The following is a 21,177-nucleotide window of genomic DNA, read 5'->3' as shown; positions in this document are numbered from 1 at the left end:
CTTTCAAAAATGATTATCATTAAGCCATTTAGGCACGCTTAATATTCCAAACATGCTTAATAATACAGCATGTTTTCGTTGTATAAAGCACGATTTAACGGGAACAACATTTTACAGTATTTAGCATAATACATATATTGTTAATAAGTTAAATCTAGTAAATTGTCCCTACAAAAATACGACGTGTATGTATATGAGACATTCTGAGCCAAACCACGCGGTCATCAACATTTTTCGACATTTTTTTTTATTAACTTATTTTTGTCTAATATAAGACCTTAATTTTTTTGAAATTTGTATTCCTCATATTTACCCGTAGAGGGGTTTTTAAGTTATTTTTCATGAAAAATCGATTTCGACCAGTTTTAAAATTTTGAAATTTGTATCATAAAATCAGACTCAAATCTTTTTGTCTAATAACGGAATGAACCGAGATTTATTTTCATTATTTTTTTTTACAGTTATACATTTTTTTTTTTCTAAATCTGAAAAAAGAATTTATAATTTCAGTTTTTTTATTTAAAAAAATAAAACATGTCATAGTAAAATTTGATTTTTTGTATATTTTGGGAGTAAAAAGTGAAAAATATGCCTTACAAATAAAATTATAAATTAAAAAAAAAAAAAAAATGTAACATTATTATAAAAAAATTTAAATAAATCTCGGTCCATTCTCGTTATTAGATGAAAAGATTTGATTTGATCTCTGATTTTATGATTGAAATTTCAGAATTTAAAAACTGATCAAAATCGTTTTTTGTGAATAATAACGTTAAAAAAACTATTTTAGGAGTGAATTTAAATGATAGAAATTTCAAAAAAATTAAAGTTATATAAGACCAAAAAAGTTCATAAAAAAATTTCGAAAAATTTTGTAAAGGCCGGCCCGATGAACGCGTGGTTTGACTCAGAATGAACAACTTTAATGAATGGTTTAATTGATTCAAAATAACTAGCCAAGTGAACGTTTTGCCAATAAATCGATTAAGGCCAATTATTAAAAAGCTACTAAAAAACTTTTGGCCATAACATAAAATTAATCATCACCTACCTTTCGAGTACCGTGGTTACCATTGTTACAAACCAAGTGATTATTTTGGGTTAACAACGAAAAATATTTTAACATAAAAATGTATCCCGTTGTGTTGCGGACTCGTACGCAAGCTGTTAAATTATGAATATTTACATAAAACAATCTATACAACATTTAAATTATTTTGTTTATACCTACGACAAGTAAATTATTCGTATGCCGATGAATTATGGATGGGGATTTTTAAACATTTTCTTAAATTGTTCAAACTGACTTTTATCTACGTTCTTACAGCGACGGTCTGTTAAACGCCACAGTCCAGTGGTTGTATCTTTTTTATAATATGATATGCACGATTGTTTGCCAGATTTCAGATAAACAGTTTTCTTTCCATCGCTGGTTTCTATTTTTTAAGAGATGTGTTCGTGTTCGTACATAAATGAAAATGGCGTAGTTAATAATTATAGAACTTATGCACTGTGAGTTCAGAGCTCACTTAAATTTTGAATAATTACGACTTAAACATTGAATCGCAGGCAATTCTTATTACCATAGTATTAAAATTAGCCAACAAAGATTCTTAATTATTATATAATTTTTCATTATTATCTCGTTTATTGGTATAAGAAAACAGGTAAACTAATGAAAAAGTGTTTTCAATATGTACAATTTACTAGTAAAATAAAAACGGGCAACTTTGTTTGTTATCTCCTCTTATAGCATGAAACATCCAACAAGTAATGTATTTTTTTACACTTTTTAGTAGGTAGACTGTTAACCTTTTTTCCGGCTTTATCTTCGTATAATTGTCTTGACTTTCTAACTCCAAGAAAACGTTAGAACAAATGAAAAAATAATGACATTAGATTACATTATTATGTTCTCTATAAATTGCATCTTCAAAATACCTAACCCATTTTCAACATATTCTAGGTTATTACATTCGACTTCGATCGTGACATTTCGTACTTCGCGGAAAGGAAAATAAAACTGCTTATTTAAAATATATATATATATATATTTATATTGTATTTTTTATTATTATTATTGTTATTATACGACGAAAGCATAAATATAATATTGGACGTTAAATTTTATTGGTGAATATTGTGCAGTCAATAAAAATCTGATTTGTGATTTGAGCGTTGGACAATTTGTTTTTATAGTTTCTCCACTTTACCCTTCGTCTGTCGTTTGCCATACTTCATAACGAATTAGCCACACAACAAACGGCGCTTTCGCTATCTGTTCCCAAGTCGTCGCACACCGTTCCCCAAAGCCGTTTATGCGGAATGCAACGCACATACACGCCGCGATGACGGTATAGTATGCTCGGTAGGTGGCACCGACCTGATAAGCTACTCGTCTGATATTATTTTTATTGGTCTGGGCCAGGGGGTGGAGCCGCAGTAGATTTCAAAGCTGTTTTACGACCACTCTGTATACAGTCAACCTATTATAATACTGGTGGCCGTAAAAGTTTTTATTGCAAGCCCCACGCACCGCACCATTAGGTGTAGCTTGTCTGCTTACCTGAGTTTTTGTCGTTTTCGGCAATGAACGCCAGCTGAAAACGTTTCCCGCCGTTGTCTTTTGTTTCGTTTGACGGTCTTACCGTTCTAATTGGCTGTGTCTATACTTTTCATCTTTTCCAAAAAGATTATCAACCGCAAAAACCTTACACTGGCAGTGAGTATAGTGACTATATTGTGATGGGTCGGTGTTCGCTGTGTCCCTCCCCTTCTCCGACCGACCAGGCTATTAAATTGGTTTTATGTACACTGTGCGATACAGGGAAAAAGTTAAAAACTTTCCAATTCTTTTGTTTTGATAACGATTAACAACGTCCGTGGAGACGGTCCCATAATAAAACCGTTAAGGAATACCAATGAACTGCGATTTTTTCGTTTTCAGTTTACTTGTACCCAGCGCTCGTATAGTTCACGTGACATGAAGTAATGGTTATACGACTCTAACAGTATTCTTTGTGTATGTTTTTATTACCTACAACAAAAATCAAAGCCGGAAAAGAATTTTAATAATTTTTGTCGATATTTTCTACTTCATTCATAATTTATTTATGAGTTTTTTGGCCATATGAAATTTGTATTGTTATTATTATTAATTCAATATATTTTTGCATAAACCAATTGGGTTTTTTTCTGCAGTGATTTTGACAGCATATTGCTATCAATTTCAAAATATTCAATTCCATTTAAAAAAGCCAGCACCGTAGCGCCGGGACGTAAATTTGAGGATTACAGTAGGGTTATAAGCCTCGTAGGTCTTTTGGAATTTTTATAATTAAGTAATACAATTATTTTTTAAAAATGTTTCAATGAGAATTGTACGGTACGGACAAAGTCCGAAAACGGGTGAACTCTAGGTTGTGTCTAGGGTGTCTAGGCATAGTATGTTATAGTACTATAAAATGAAGGCAAATGTATTCTAAGCAGTGAAAGACGGTATCGTAGAAGGGGATTCTATACTGCTATTACGAGTTTTGTAATAAATTTTCATACAGTATCGATTTACTACAGACTCCAATTTTGCTAAGAGAGAGGGGGTTCGTAATCTGTAAAGATGCTTACACATCAAAAGCATAAATCGTACTATGCACGTACTTTTTGGGTTAAAGTTAACATTTAGGGTTTTTTTTTAGAAAGGGGCACTTTACTACACCACCTGGGTTTTTATCCCCTAAAAGCGCTCATCCGGCTAAGTAGTCAAGTGTAAACTTTGTCTAAATTTTGCACAAGCTGAAATATTGTACAAATAACGTTAATAAAATTGATATTAAGATAGTTCGCTATATCTGCTTGACCGGATCTTGATTTAGTGTAACAGACCTTTACAACATATATTTTATACAAGATGTATGTTTTTGCAGGATTGTTGGGGCGAGATGAAGCAACAAACAAAGCTACTATACTGCCAATGATAGTTAGCACTAAACAGACCAAGATAACACAAGCTTCGACGTTGATACCGTTACCGTCTTACACTGACCGGCCATCAACAACGCCAACACCTCCGGGTTCTTTGTGGCCGTCTGGAGATTGGATATTGGAGGCAGCTAAACAAATGAGAATACCCAACGACTTGGACGTGTACGATTACAACGAAGACGGTAGTGATGACGAAAACGAAGATGAAGATGATCCAATGACAACTACCACCTCTACAGCTAAGACAAAATACAGGACTCAACGCGGCCACATGTTTAGGTAAGACGTTGAGAAGTTTACTGTACAAAAGTACGTCAAAACACAAACTTCACTTGATTATAATGAAATTATTTACATCTGTAATACTTGGTTGTCAGCTGATGTAGTTATGTAGTAGTTATAGGTACATGTTACATCGAGTCAACTGAATAATTAAAACTTGCTCAATTTAAATTAGTAGATCTCCTATTCGGATAGTTATGTTGCAGTTATTGTGGGTGAATTATTTTAAATATTTTGACATTTTTTATTGTTACAACGTAAAACATTTTCTTTTATATCACTGTGGCAAGATTTTCCTTTAACATCGACAATTCTATTTCCCACATTAATTTCTTATAAATATTTCATGTAGTAACAAATTACTAGAAGAGAAATAAATTGAAAAATTGGGAATAAATAAAGAAAAATTTTAACATCGAATACAACTAGATAGTAAAGAATAGTTCTTGTTGAGTTAGACGTTACTAGATTTGTAATCTGTTTGTTCCACCCAAACAACTTACAGGATGTGTTTTAAGATTTAGATTACTCATTTACTTGATAGACGATTTTGTAACCAATCGAGTGAGTTCTCATATATACAAGTATATATCATGTTCTCATGTATATCAGGGCTATGTGTAATTTGATAGATATAAGTCCTTCCCTATAGTTTCTCTATGGTATTATACATAAAATATTTATGAATTTATTTTTGTTTAATTTATTAGGTATCAGTTTAAGCGTTTGGACGGGCATGGAGGTGACGGCCGTATTAACGGCACTTATGTAGCTGTAGTTTCATTGTCCAACGAAGATCATAAAATCGGGTTGCATCACAATATACCACAGACAAACACTGGACGCAAAATTGTAAGTTCCCATTTAATGATGAAATTTTGATGCTATTAAAGTTGCCGTTTCAGTTTGTTGAATCAATCAGTTGCCAAATCCTTTCTCTCCAAATTTTCTATCAGCCACCATTCCTCTATTCACTCCATATACCTCTTCCTATGTCTTTATTTCACCCACTTGCTCTTAGCTTAAGTATACTTCTAAATGGCTCAAGTTCTCTTGTCTTTCTCCAGAAATATTAGCTTTTACTTTACTAAAATTTGCTTATTTACCTTATTTTATACACCCCACGTTTATCAAATCATTGGTTTTGACTACAGTCCTTTGTTTTTTAATGACTAATTGTATTGCCATACTCTGATATATTTTTTTATAGGTACAAAAGTGTGCTAGTAAAAATTGTTTTATTCATTTATTATGATATTAAATAATGCAAGAATCTAAGTATTAGTTAAATAAAATCTAAATTTCTAAGTACTAACTAAAAACCGTCTTATTTTTTTAATTATTTTCCTATAAAAAATTATATATTAAAAATATATAACTTAAATTGTGCTTTAAAGTAATAATTACAATATTAGTCTATTATAATTAATTTCATACATGTCGTATTATATGACTCAGTTGCAATTAAGTTATTTAAATTGACTTGATAATGACATTTTCATTAGTGTATCATAAAACGTTAGATTCATTTTACAAATGAAGTCACACAATATTATTATTATAAAATATGTCTTTCGAACTTTCGATTATTGTAACATCCTGTGTGTTCTATTTAAACATAACTTAACCATGGCATAGTAATACTATTATTAATACTGACAACTAGAAAGTAGAATAGCAATAATCTTCTTTTATCATTTTCCGGGCATTGTGTTGATACAATTTCGCGATGTGCGAAATTCAATTTATATCAATTATCTTTTATGCGTCCAAGACATAAACATTTTAGTTAAATAATAAATAATGGTATGTTATGTACCACATAAACAAGCGATGTAAATTTATTACATAATACGATCCCTACTACATGTTTCATCTAATTATCAACATTGAGTCTTCATAATTATTATATTATGTTGTTAACCAATAAAAAAGTACAGTTAAAAATTGTGGTTATAAATATAATAACATGATCGATTTGCATCCATGAAAAAAAATGCAAATTTTGTGTTATATAACTACATTTTTTAAATTGTAAACCTAATACAATAACATCACATACGATCTATGTGACTATTGTACATATTATATTATAAATAGTTATATTACATATCATTTATTATAAACTAATAAGGTTTTCTTGAATAGTATAAATTATAATATAATTATGAAGGGTATTTGAACTGAAATTAAATTGCCCCCCCCCCCCTTAGATGGCCAACCAAAGCCACCACTGTCAACTACTGTGGCTACTGACTAAGCTAGTTGGAGAAAACCCATATTGTGTAAAATAATTACAGGCGTTAACGATCTAAGTTATTAATAAGCTATACCTAATTTTACTAGTTGTTAACGAATTCATGATTTGCGTGACTTACAATTACTGTTGTTTGACTTGTTTTAATATATATATATATATATATATATGCCCAAGGTATTTTCCTTAATTTTTGAGTGCGGTGGTAGCTTTTTCATTAATCGAAACTTTGTCCAAGTTCGACTTGGTCGTTTCGATTAAGATCTGATTAAAAAAGCTACCAGAATGAACTGAGCCGTATTGCTGTCGTTGTCACAGAGTTTTAACTTACCTTCTATGTTTTTTTTTTCATTTCCTCCGCCAAAAGTTTTCACTAAATCAACTGCGCTTTCCCTTGACAGAACACGGTGCCCTGGATGATTTACGCGCGCATCCTTCTAAACGGTATATACCACCAGTGTACAGCTGTGCGTTATTTTTCGCTGCCATCTTTCATACCTATCATTTAATAATATTATGAAGGCTTCACATTTTGTACGACAAAAGTCCATTATAACATACTCGTGTAATGTACATACTACATATTAATATATTTTTGTTTTGTGGATAATATGAATTTTTGAAATACCACGGTAACTGCGAAAGCTAACTGAAACTTCAGACTCGAATGAACCAACGGCTGTGCTAAGTATTTTTCTACACAGACATTGGTCGTGCAATCATTTCAATAACGACTTCGGTACATTTGAAAAACAGTTATAGACTCGTGTGATCCTCATTGCATCTGTTGCCACCGCCATAATAATTAAATTATTAACACAGCTATTGTTTTTGTTAATAACTCTTTACTATTGTCGAAGGTATTGATTTCCTAAATTTGAAAACTCATAATAAAGTTATCGCGTTTATTATGAAAATGAATTTCTTAAGAGAAAACATTTGAAACTTATGAATCCTAACCACTTAGTGTGTATGTAAAAATTCGATTAGTATTTATAGGTACCATACTTTAAAGTTTAAACACATACAAACTTTTCCATTATTTATTTATTAACAAATAATTATAACTATTTGTTAAAATAAAAAAGTTACCTATTAAAAATTTCAAAAGCTTATAATCAGGTACTTAATCAGTTTTGTATACTTTTAATCGCGCTATTGTTAATTTGTCATTTTGTTTTATCTCCCAATCTCTAGTATAAAACGATTTAACATGTAGACATTTACATAGAAGTTAGAAATACAACACCATTAATATATTTTAACTAAATTCTACTATTCTTAATAACTTGTCATAACATGATTGATTTAAATTTTAATGTAATATTATACCTATTGTAAATATTTTATTTTACGGCATATTTACTACCATCAAATAAAAAAAATCGTTAATATTAATAGTCATGCTGAAAACGCTAGAAGTTATCAATTATTATGTATGTCCTATTATAATAAAATGAATGTTTGAATATATTTTTTAATATAATATCATCTAGATTAGAAAATAATTGAAAAATGAAAATTATACAGGCACTTGGGAATGTTGTCGATTGCATGATTTTAAACAACTATTTCCCAGATTTGCATATTATATTATTAATATTAAATTCCTAGTATATATTTTAACCAACATACAACCGAATATTTGTTAATAATAGCTTAATTTCTATAAATAAATCATTTTAATGCGTATGAAACAATACAATTTTGAATGGATGGAATTCAAAATAATTCCATCTATGAATTTATATATATATATATATATATATATATATATATATATATATATATATACGCATTATAGCAATAGATAATATCTAATACACAAAATATATAGTATTTCAAATATTTGTTTGTAATTTGTAGCTTGTATAACCAATTACCAAAATGCATTATATATTAGATATTGCATTGTTCAATAGTTAGTCATCTTCTATAAAATATAGTTATATACATATATAACAAAGAAGAATACCTCAATATGTCATTAAAAGAAAAATACTCGTGAAATCTGTATCATTTGGGTCTAAAAGGTTTTGAGAAAAATAAATAGTACTATAAAAATGTTTTAAATACTACAAATTACAATGTAAGAAAATTAAATGTGTTTGTGGCTTATAAAAAAAGAGAATTTTTCTAGAAAATATTTCCCAATGATACACAACCAAGTGTATCAAAATTATTTTTTACTCAGCTTCGTAGGCAATGAAAAACATTAAAAAAAATGTTATAGCTGTTTTTTGTCCATCGCTCTCCGTCCAGTCTATATACAATATATAAATACATTTTTATAATTACTTATTACTTATTGTATAATATTATCATTTTCCACTTGATACTATTTATTTTACCTACAGCTGAGATTTAATGTGTCTGAAAAAATGTTTTATTTGCAGGTTAAACAGGAAAAATCAAACCCCGCAGAGTAATATTCAAATGTCAACTAAAAGACGGGTCACTCGTTACCATCGAACACGCCTAACGGAAAAACAATTATAATTGTAGTTTCCAAATTTTACATAAGAAATAAAACCATTATGATTTATAGTTTACATATTTTAAACTTAAATAAAAAATATTATAAACAAATTTTACTTTTCTTAGTTCGTACTTATATTAATTAAGTTTAGTTTTTTTTTGTTACTCAATATTTAGTCAAAAAAGTTTTTGTTTTTTTAATTATACGTGCCTACTATTATTTTTCAGACAACAATAGCATTATAATTTAGAACATTATTTAATATATTGTATACCGAAGTATTTTATGTTATTAATAAGTTCATTATAATAATATAGTTGTACAAACTAAAAATATTTGTGTTCATTTTACGTAAAATGTATATTAAAAGTAATCTTTCATAGTACTTTATTATGCAAGTATTGATAGCGTTATAACTTATACATTTAACAGTCAATAACTTGATTGTAAATCAATAACATACATGTATAGTATATAAATTCTACACACGCATGCATATATCAATAAATAGCCAGACATTAATATCTTACATAAAAAATATACATTTTTAAATATTTAATATAAAGACATTTTTAGAAAATTGTAAATTTTAACTTGAATAAAATTTGAATTTAAAGCAAATTTAAATTGACGTATTTTATTTAACTAGAGATGAATTTCCAGAGACCGTATTATAGAAAATATGATACTTCAAATGAAAAAATATTTATTTTGTTAAACTATAAAAATAATGCCTGATGTTTAAGTTAAAAATATTTTTGCTAAGGGTAATTTTAGAGCGTACTTCTTAAATGTCTTTTAGCAACTTTAAATTAAATTTACCTATGAAAAGCCGAATGATATAATAAAAATACTAATTGGTCGATATCCAGTTTTGAATAATTATTTCTTAAGTTGTATGTATTGATGAGGAGTATGAGGGTGAGTAGTTATTTCTATCAGCTTATATCACACTTAAATTCTCGTCTATATATATTTATGTGTAAATAAGTTAAGGCACATAAAAATTTACTAAAAACTGGCTATCTACCAATCAATGTTGTTTTTATCAGTTAGTTGCTATAGAATATTAAAAGTTGCTCTCTAAAACTACTTTTAAAAACATATTTTGAACTTGAACCTTATTAGCTATTCTTATTCATTTATTATAATGCAATTTTGATTTTTTTTATCTTAATAACTATTTTATCGAAAATAGGTTATAAGTCCTACAATGAGTAATTATTATTAATGTAATTAATAGTAATAATAATTACTATTATTATAATAGTAATTATTTGTTGAACTTGGTCAGTGTTTTGCTAAGATACACAAAGCAAGAGCGAGTTAGGTGTCCGCATCCAATTGTTACTTTACCCTATGATAATAATTTAACTAATACTTTTAAGATAATTCCTTAACTTCTTTGACCAGAAAATAAATATTTTGATATATTTGAAAGGAGTTAGCTATTCCAGCTGTTCTAAAATATTGTTTCTAAATAATAACTATTAGTTATTACTTTTAAACTCAATTTATATTTATTTAATTTTATAGTACAGTAGTAATAATTTGGGTCCTCTTCGCCAATTTTTTACTTTACCAACCATTTATACAAATTTTAGTTTAACCTAACCTAACATACAAGACCGTATTGTATAGTACAGAAAGTCCTTTATCAACATTTTACTAAATAAGAAGTGGGAGAATAAATGATTTTATATAAAGCCACTTTTCAATTAAAACATTGTCATTTTAGTAGAATAAATTGTGTGTATACAATGAAATTAAAATAGTGTAATAATAGGACCTCCTATACTATACAATACGATCTTGTATGTCTTGTTAGGTTAAACTAAATATTGTTTAAAATGTTGGTGAAATAAAAAACGGGCGGAGAGGACCCAAATTATTACTACTTAGTACATATCTATAATTTATAATCGTTAAAATAAAGATTTTTTGGTATATTGTGTTCAGCATAAGTGTTATACAGAACTAGGTCGCAAACTGTAACCAAGAAAAGGGCAACATATGCTAGAATCTATTTTGTATTTTAAATATAAATAGTCTAAGGTAACTGTTATTTGTTATTAAGCATGTATGAACGCGAAGTGTGCTAATGTGTGTTTATATTATTTAATGTGTATTTGTATTACAGTCTTATAGTAGTAAAATACTCAAAAACAAAGACATGATTTGCCAAAAACAAAAAGTTCGATTTTTGATAGTACTCTAGCCATTGATCCTTGTTTGTTTTGATGTTTTATTTAAAAAAAATGTCCATCACCTTAACAATGCAACATATTAAACGTTATTTTATTAAATCTTTTGTCGCGGTGTTCAAGAATAATTTTTTTAATAAAATATCATATAATATTATGATTATTAGTCATGCTTAGAATAAAATGCAATAGTTTTTTAAATAATTGCATGAGCACTTGTTGAAAAAAGTATCACAATTTGCGTTTTAAGTTTGACTTCCAAACTAAATATCATAAGCAGCTCGAATTATCGTTCAGCACTATATTTGTAATCAACAGTTAAAAACAACTATACACAAACAGTTTGCATTTAGAAATATAATATTATAATAATAAAGTGTAAGAAAAATATATTGAACATAAATTATTGGTAATTTAGTAATTATGACATTTCAGTTCAAATATTAATTACACATAAATAAAATTACCTATTATAGTAAATGTGTAAGGTATATAGGCAATTAATAAAGTTTATCAATAATTTAGGAAAAATTATCATAACTGCTAACGCTTCGACACGGTAACATAAAGTATTTAATAGACGCTAAATATGTTTACTATCTTGTTTCCTTTTTGAGGAACAAAAATATATGACAACAGATTATTGTTTCTGTTTGTTTTTACTTTTAGTATCTAGCATTAGTCTAAATTTTAGTCCATAAGCTCTTAAACTACCTCTGGAAAGGTTTTAACCCATTCTGGTTGATAGGGCTAATTTGGTTCCTTAGTTTTGGACATTCTATCGATAACACTGTTTATCCAAGGAATACCCCATATATTTAAATTTAAAAGTGATTTATCAATTTTTATCTTGCATTATTCGTAGGATGTTTTATCTCTAATTTGATTGGAGAAGCGTGATTTTTTTTTAAATTTTGGCTTTATGAATTATATTTTTTATTAGCACAGGAAAGTCGAGTAGGAAATGGTAGCTGGAAATTCCAAGTAAAGGACATTCAACATATGTGAGATAGCCCTACACGCTACTAATTTGATAATTACCGAAGATAATAGGAATTTGTTATTACTTATTTCCGGCGCTTATAAATATTTCGTGTACAATTTTTAATTTATAAACACATAAAACATTTGGTGCAATGGTAAAAAAGTTATCATAAGTTTAGGAAAAAATGAAGACATTAATTTGCTGGTAAATTATATTTTTAAATCCCTACCCACTTTTAAAACTTAAATAGTAACGCATTTACTTTATTAAACATAGAATATGCCACTTATAACTTTGACTGATCAATTATTTGGAAATTTTCTAATATTGTAAAATAGTCCATGAAAATATTTTTTATAAAAAGAAAAACTACAAAACTAAAATTATTTTTGAAAAATAACATATCGCATAGTAGCTACGTTAAATTAATCATCCATTCCTGTATGGTTAAATTATTAAATATTAACTAAATTACAATGAGGAAGTTTCAAATTTGACTTATCGATAAGGGTTCTAACTTCGAGGTACTTTTAATTTAATTTTCTAGGTAAACTTTGGTTTTTAATGAATAAACCACCCAAAACAGATGTTCATCATTTTTTTCAAAAAGAGCTCACGCGATTGTTTTAAAAACCATTAAAATTTGTTCTTACAATGCCTGATACATTTTTTTTAGAAATAGTAGCTTTGAAATCTTGCTTCTTGAACACTATGTAGTTTAAATAGGTACTGTAAACTTGAATTTAGTGAAAAATATTGTTCTATATAGTATCAAAGTAAATAGAGTATCTACTCGTATAGTTGTTTTCTTTTTTTTTTAATAAGTAATAGCTCTATAAGCTTTAATCTAATGTTCTACCTACTAAAATTTAAAAACTAAACAAAAATAATGACTAATTAGTAATTATGAAAAAACAAGTTATTATAAAAAGTAACGGGTGATTCTTTTAACGCTCTACACTAATTAACACTCAAAATAATTGCAATTTTGTAATTTGTGCTGATGTTATTTTACAATATTATATTAAACGATATTCAAGTTTTTATCTTTTTTACTATTTTCCAAAGCTTTATCAACTTTTAAAACTTCAATGATAACATATATATTTAATTGAATTTTTAAATTAAGAATAATTTACTGAAAAAATTCAATGGTCGATAACCAATTTTGAATAATTATTTTTATTATTAAGTTTAAAAAAATGTCATACGGGATCATTTCAAGAGAAAACTCGTGTTGAGCGTTAAAAGAACCACTCGGTATAATGTGGGTAATTCTTGGCTTTTAGTGGGCCTACCGAATTTTATTACAAATCCTATACATACATTATAGTTCGTTACTAAATCGGTGTTAGCCTTTTTTTTTCGGTGAAACATTTATTTCAACCTATCATTGTATATATTTTATAGCTTGAATTTTGAAATAGAACGCTGTAGATATTTTTTTTTGGTCGAATAATAAAAAACACGGCAACAATACCATACGACTAACGATAAACACAATATAGGTAATATAAAAAACACAACAGTAAAATAAATAATTCGTTTGAATACGTCAGAGTTATTTAATGGTGAAAAAGTCGCCAAATTCAGTGTACTTGTACATAATATTTCTGATTCCCATCAAGGTTCTTTAGTATTTTAACGAATCCTATAGTTATAATATTGTTAAAAAATCTACTGCTCCATTTTATAGCTATTTACAACAGTCAAACATTGGCATTACTTATTATTATATTATAAATCATTATTATACAGGGTGACCAATTTAGCACTCACTGTGAAAAAAATGTATTAATGTTATTTTACAATACTATAAAATCACTAAGTATTTACCTTTTTTAGTATTTTCTAGAGCTCTATCAACTTTTGAAACTTAAATGGTAAAATACATATATTTTATTTGATTTTTAAATTAAGAATACTTTGCTGAAAACGTTAACTGGTCGATAATCAGTCTTGGACAATTACTCTTGAAGTTATTAAAGTTTACCATTTGGAACGAGAGGAAAGGTAGAGTATACTTATTATTTTTATCTGTACGCATTGCTCAGCCGCACTCTCCTTCTGTCTTTAATTTTAAACTTGATAATTGATTATTCAAAAATTGTTGTAGACCGGTCAGAAGTTTCAGCAAAGTATTTAAAATTTAAAAAGTTAATAAAATATATAAGTTACCATTTGAGTTATAACAGTTGATATAGCTCTGGAAAAATAAATGAAAAAGATGCATACTTGTCTAATATTGTAAAACAACATTGACTAAAGTGCTCCAAAAAGAAAATCTACAAAACTGCAAATATTTTTAAAAGAAAACGGGTGTCTTTCGTTAATTTGATCACCCTGTATAATTGGTATATATGTTATACGGACTAGTATGTATTTTATAATGTTTGTTTTTCGAAGAATCTTATTTTGTAATCGTCGCATTATTAATTATTATCTTGACACAAGATCTTCCGGTGATCGAACGGCCTTTGTAAAGTTATGGTTGGCTACAATCCAAAAACAACGAATATGACCGCATGGATCATGAAAATACTACACACGGTTGCCGACCCTTTTAGATGCAAGCAAACACACAGTTTCACGCCAAGTTTACATTGTTTTTGTGCAATGGCGGTGAAATAACCCGAAAAAAGGTGTTGGCTTGTTCGTTGATAACATTACAGTGTACTAGATTCTCACCACTACAAAACGAACCTCGACTTCATTCACAAATGTTTAATAAAAATCAACGGATATAACATTATAAAATAACTCAACATTTTATGTAAAACGAAGCCAGTGCACCGAGACCCAAAGACCAAAATCGTCAACGTCTATCCTAGCTTTTAATAAATATAAACGACTTATACAATCTACACACAAACAGAAATGTATGATATTCCATCGTAAATTGTTTCAGAAACACAAACGCGATCCCTGTCGCCTTTTTTGAGATCTTCAGACTTCATTGTGGAATTTAATAAAAAAAAAGAAGCCCAATGTTCCTTCGGAAGAAAATCATCAAAATATTTCTAATATAAATTTATAATTGCGTGATTAGGTAAGTTATTGTTTTCTAAGTTTGGTTATGTGGGTAAAAAACAATTTCGTTAGAATTTATAAAAAAAACTATTCTACAGGTTTTGAAAAAATATTTGCATATGTTTAGCTTATATAGCTTATCATTACAAAAAATAAAAATACAATAATGTATAGCTTTTAGTAAAGTACGTATTAAAAATAATAATTTGCAATTTTTAAATATTCCTACTTGGAGATTATGTTTTGAGCATCAGAACTTTTAAATCTTTTTTTTTCCAGAAACATTGTTTTTATCACAAACAACGTAAAAATCTTTAATATTCATAGAAATAACACACTATTTATTAAATGACTAAATAAAAAATTGAAAAGTAGATCCTTAATGAGGCCAAATATTGAATATGTGCTTTCCTCTCTTTCAAAATTAAGTAAAAGCCTTAAAAAAATTAACATACTTTTTAATTTAAAAATACGAGACGTTATACATTTCTGGGTAGGAGTATAATTAAATCCAGACTGTTTAAGGTACCTATTCTTATATAATTATTTTTTTTTTACATATAAAGTGGGTATTACAGAAATAAAAAAGCTACTTAAATCACTCAATATTTTTTTAGTGGAATATTATATCATAGTAGACGTATAAGTCGTATGAAAAACTGAAAAAAGCAAATTATTTTAATATGATTAAGACCGTTTTTAAAATGAGGTTACGCTTAAAAAGTGTGTGTTTTTACATATTTTTTTTGTTTGAAAAATCGTATATTATAGGTAAACGGTTATTTTACGTTCGAGGTTTACTAAATAACAATTTGTTACAAACATTTTATAACCATTATTATTATAAAATATTACCTCAAAACGCGTAGGTATACACTATTTAAACAGTTGTAATTGTAAGGTAGCATTTTTTTTATTTGTTTTGATCGAAAACAACAAATAGATTTGCCTCTTGTCTTCTTCCTGTGTCGTTGGATACCCGATACTTAAATTGTACATCTCTTGCATACGTCTTGCTTTTCACGCTTAGTTTGTATCGATCACTATACCGAGCTTCTAATATTTGTATTTGTATTTGTTTTCATTCAACATACCTGTGTATTAATTCAATCATGGACGGTGAAAGAGCAGACATCGGCGGTAAGACAAACGAGTGTAATAACGTTTTTAAAATATTACAGAACCTACGATGATTGTTTTATTTGTATTTTCCACTTAGAACATTTTAAAATAAAAAAAGAAACGGACCAAGACGAAACACACCAAACAATATTCAAGTAAGAATATACATTTTTATGTTTTAAATAAATATAAAACTATTTTATATTATATGGTTTATATCTTATAATGCATATTACATAATAGAACATACAAATTTATAATAGGGGCACGCATAATAGAACACAAATAGTCGATGGTAAAATATAATTTTACTTAAGATAAAATTTTAGAAATATTTATAACTGATTTAAATATTACCACTGGAACGATTTAAAATTGTTTGGTCCAGTAAAAAATATGTGTTAGTAAGTGGTTGCACAGCAAAAAATATAATATTAGAATACTATGAGATTTTTTATTGTCAAAATATACTACTTATAGGTTGCCCAGATTCCAGAATAGAATAAATTACTAAAAAAATTATTAGTAGAATTATTAATTATTAATTAATAGATAGTTAAATAGATTAGGTAAATATAATAGATTTTGTCTATTCTGTGTAAAAAATATTGTTTGATATTGTTAGGTATACATAATATACTAATTAGGTACTTAGGTTTTATATACTAACTATTTAAATTTTATAAATATGTTATAAGTGTAAAATATGCAAATAAATATAAATTTATTAAACCATAGGCAGAGATTTCATTAATTTTTTTTTGGGGGGGCTAGCATTTTTCTACCTAAAATGACCCGCAAGGGATTTACACTCCTAAATTATTAATATATAATACTATATAACATTACAAATGTATAAATAAAAATCATAATAATTATAATATAATATTTGTATATTATTTAAGTAAATACATATTATTTTAAGGCAATGTACCTATTCTTAGATCCAAATATATCAATTATTTTTTCCACATCAATATTTAAATCGTTTTTAATGTACAATATGGATGAATTATTAAACCTATCTTGCAACATACTAGTACGTAACCATGTCTTAATTTTGCGCATAGCTGAAAAGCTGCGTTCCCATATAGCTGAACTAATTGGCGAAGACAAGGCGACTTGAAATAATTTGAATAAGCTGGGAAATACATTTTGGGTTAGAGCCTTTTGAATTTTATCTATATTTATTGTTTTCTGAAAAATGTATTACTTTATTTAGTACTTGAATTAAAATTAAATGATAACATTATCAAAAACATTGTTATAATGTTTTGCCGTTTTGGAACTGAAATAGATTTCATAATTTATTCTTTTTAATAATTTTAATTTTTACTCCTTTAATTAAGGAATTTATTACTTTGATGAGTGATCAAATAATTGGGGGGGCTATTGATAATTTTGGGGGTGCTAAGCCCCCCCCCCCCCCCCCCCCAATCTCCGCTTATGTATTAAACTCGTATAAATATCAGAGCATTATAATTGGATTGATTAAAAATACCTCAAGTAATGATTGATAATAATACTGTACTTAAATGTATTATATTAATCTAATAGTCATTGAGGTATTAGCTTTCATTTTTCCGTGTTTTGACATTGCCCTGTTGAATTTTGTCTAAAATTATTGATATTCAAATTTAAGATCAACTCTGATTTTTAATTTTTTTTTTAACTATTTAGAGTTGTCCATTTTACATAAAAATATTGTGTTTTTTAACTGGGTTTCAAATCAATAGGGTTGAAGGATGTTTAATCTCACTACGGTAATTCAAACGATTAGACGCAATGCCATTTTCAATACGTATATTATCGACATAATATCAATTTTTTAATAATAACTACTAATTAATTAAACATAATAATATTTACAATAAATAAGCACTTGTTATTCTATTATAAAATAGTTATTGAATATTATATTATTTATAAGGAGATTATTCAACTTGGATATTTTTATTGTAATTAATATTGACTTAGACATTTTTTATTTTGAATTCATTTTTGACGGATATCCATGCAGATTTTTTTCGGATATTATTACAGAGATTTATTTTTTTACCGATTTCAAAAAATCCAACAGTAACCTTAAATATTATGTTCATAATATAAACTATTGTATCATTATTTTTACTGCAGTTGTAACAGCCCAAAGGTGCAAACGTGCCCAGAATACAAATATAGGGTAGGGTCATATAATAAATAATTAAATTTGAAATATTAGACAAAGTTACATTTTTGTGGAATTTGTTAATATTTTTGTAGAGAGTAAAATTATTGTGTTATTTGTAAGAGATTTATGGTTATTACCAATATTGTTTTGAGTTTTTATAGATCAAGAAATACTGTTGATATAATGTTTACTGTATGCAGTTCAATTTGTCTATTACACCACAGTATGGTGTTATGTATTGTATGTTTCGGATAATTATTAATATAACTACTTGTTAGGTATCCCGCATCTGTGTAGTATGTATAATTTAAACCTTTGCCTGGCGTCGATTAGCTCAGTCAGCGATGGTCTGTACCGTGTTTTATGGTAGATTGCTATTCAAAATAATTGTTTTTAAAACATAAAAGCAACAACAGCTGATAACTTATGAACACATGACCCTTTCGAGCTTTCCTTATCCTTCGCCAATGTCATATCAACCCATGACCATACTGTGATTGGATGGAAGGTGGACGTCCAAAAGAGCATTTTTGTGGTTGAAAAAAAAATTACCATACAATATAACTTCCATATTATATAGTTAAAGATCCATGTAAATATTTTCTATCGTTCTATCTCTCTTATTACATTTCACTTAAGCTATATTTGTCCTTCAGACTTTCATGAGTTATACGTCCATGGTACCTTGGGTCTAAGAAAGGCAATGGACCTTTGTTAATTTTTAATAAAAGTTAGATGAATTATTTTTCGTTATTATTTCAGCTATGACGCTTGTGCCGGAATCATAGTGAAAATCGAAACCGACGTTGTGGACGGTTATTTGTTCGAAAGCGTCATTGAAACAGAAACGGCGGACTACCAGAACGGCGTCGGTGTCGTTAATATCGTAGGGAAGAATTTACGGTGGCCGGACTCGTTCGAACTAGTGCGTAAGACTGTGGACAAAGTGGGCGACCACGGAGACACATCGAATACGTTCGAATGCCATTCGTGCCATAAGTCGTACACGGATAAGAACAAGTTCATACGTCACGTGAAATCGCATAACCCGGCCAAAAAGTACAAGTGCGAGGACTGTCCCAAGTACTTCCCGTTCCCGTCCAGGCTGAAAACGCACCAGATCGTGCATACCAAGACTAGACTGTTCGAGTGTGCCACGTGCAAGCGGTCGTACACCACACCGTTTATACTCAAAGAGCATGCACGGATTCATACGGGCGAAAGGCCTTACAACTGTATGGTCTGTTACAAGCGCTTCACTCGGAACGCGCTGCTCAAGAAGCACGAGCGAGTGCACACGGGTGAGAAACCGTACAGGTGCAACGTGTGCTCCAAGTGTTTCTCACAGTCACAACATCTGAAGAAGCACGAGCGAGTGCACACGGGCGAAAAGCCGTACGAATGCAAAGTGTGCCTCAAGTGTTTCTCGCGCAATGAACACCTGAAGAAACACATGAGAGTACACACAGGTGAAAAACCTTACAGGTGCGACGTGTGCTCCAAGTGCTTCTCGCAAAATGTCAACCTCAAAAAACACAAGGCTATCCACACCGGTATGAAGATGCACAAATGTTCTGTGTGTTCCAAATCATTCGTCGAAAACGGCGACCTCAAGAAACACGAACGGGTCCACACCGGCGAGAAGCCGTACAAGTGCGACCTGTGCAACAAGTGTTTCTCGCAAAGGCAACACCTGAAAAAACACAGACGCGTTCATACCGGAGAAAAACCGTACGAGTGCAGTGTGTGCCTGAAACGTTTCACCCAGAGTGAACACCTCAAGCAGCATGACCGAGTGCACACTGGAGATAAACCGTATAATTGTCAACTGTGTGTCAAGTCGTTCTCAACGTCGGGAGGTCTACGAAGCCACGAGAAGACACATTTAAAAAAAATACAATTGCGATTGGGTTGCCCAATAATAAAACTACCTAAAGCCAAGCTGCCCGAAATCGAGTTTCCTAAAATTGAGACACTCAAATCAGAGTTTTTTGAAACCACTTTGCCCGATAAAATATATTAAACAAATTAAAATAATACAGCTCTATATATTGTTGTACTAATGTCTGGTTTTGTATAGAAATATATTATGTTTGTTTAATTTGTGTCATGACAATTCATAAATTATCAATTTGCTTTAATTAAAAACTAAAACATTTGTTTACAATAAGTAATTTTTAATTTATAATTTTGTGTTTATACTAATTTAATAGTAGCTGGCAACTAGAAATATTATCATTCCAAATTAATAAAGTCGTGTTTCTTTTAAAATAAAAATAGCCAATTATTTTATTTTAATAATTACAGTTACCTAAATTTACCCCCTTGATGGAAGTTAACCCAATTCCTTCTATTTTACTATTTTTTCTTCACCAATTATTGGAAGTTTGTTATTTCTTAACCTCCACTCGGGCATGTTAGTAAACCATACTTTTATTTTTGTGGCACCAATGGTGTAAATAGAGCTCTTAGGGACGGGATGTAAATATTAAATATGATGTTTTCTATAGGTAGGTATTTTTTATATTAATATGCGTACATATATTGAAACTAAAAAGGCTAATTACACTTTTGAGAAAAGAACTTGAACATTTTTAATTGACAAGCCAAAAGTGACCAAATACCAAATAGTTATAATAGCTGCCATATAATGTGGTAATCTATAGA

The 21,177-nt window shown here is 28.8% G+C and overlaps 2 protein-coding genes across 2 annotated transcripts in view; both read left to right on the top strand.

Annotated features, from left to right (window-relative positions):
- LOC126844463 (uncharacterized) overlaps window positions 1-9,322 on the top strand; it is a 160,899-nt gene extending 151,577 nt beyond the window's left edge. The window contains exons 6-8 of the mRNA XM_050582676.1: window positions 3,924-4,260; window positions 4,974-5,115; window positions 8,917-9,322. Of these exons, the coding sequence (XP_050438633.1) occupies window positions 3,924-4,260; window positions 4,974-5,115; window positions 8,917-8,949 (512 nt within the window). The 3' untranslated portion in view covers window positions 8,950-9,322. The remainder of the gene's footprint in view (window positions 1-3,923; window positions 4,261-4,973; window positions 5,116-8,916) is intronic.
- A 6,951-nt stretch (window positions 9,323-16,273) lies between these two features.
- On the top strand, window positions 16,274-20,533 carry LOC126844793 (zinc finger protein 501-like). The gene is made up of 3 exons (XM_050583205.1): window positions 16,274-16,358; window positions 16,438-16,495; window positions 19,273-20,533. The coding sequence occupies exons 1-3, from the start codon at window positions 16,331-16,333 to the stop codon at window positions 20,531-20,533; spliced, it is 1,347 nt and encodes a 448-aa protein (XP_050439162.1). The 5' UTR covers window positions 16,274-16,330.
- Window positions 20,534-21,177: the final 644 nt, after the last annotated feature.

This window comes from Adelges cooleyi, unplaced genomic scaffold, assembly GCF_023614345.1.
Source record: "Adelges cooleyi isolate 19-005CV unplaced genomic scaffold, UGA_ACOO_1.1 ACOO_flye_CR_arks_rails_tigmint_CR_PRNA_651, whole genome shotgun sequence".
NCBI classification, from domain to species: domain Eukaryota; kingdom Metazoa; phylum Arthropoda; class Insecta; order Hemiptera; family Adelgidae; genus Adelges; species Adelges cooleyi.
Note: the sequence above shows the minus strand (reverse complement) of the source record. Positions and strands in the feature narration are given on the sequence as shown.

What these genes read in the sequence shown, in the direction of transcription:
- LOC126844793 (XM_050583205.1), top strand. Translation starts at nt 16,331, where the DNA reads ATGGACGGTGAAAGAGCAGACATCGGCG. An exon ending in TGAAAGAGCAGACATCGGCG is followed by an intron (nt 16,359 to 16,437) that starts GTAAGACAAACG and finishes TTTTCCACTTAG; the next exon opens with AACATTTTAAAATAAAAAAA. An exon ending in ACACACCAAACAATATTCAA is followed by an intron (nt 16,496 to 19,272) that starts GTAAGAATATAC and finishes TTATTATTTCAG; the next exon opens with CTATGACGCTTGTGCCGGAA.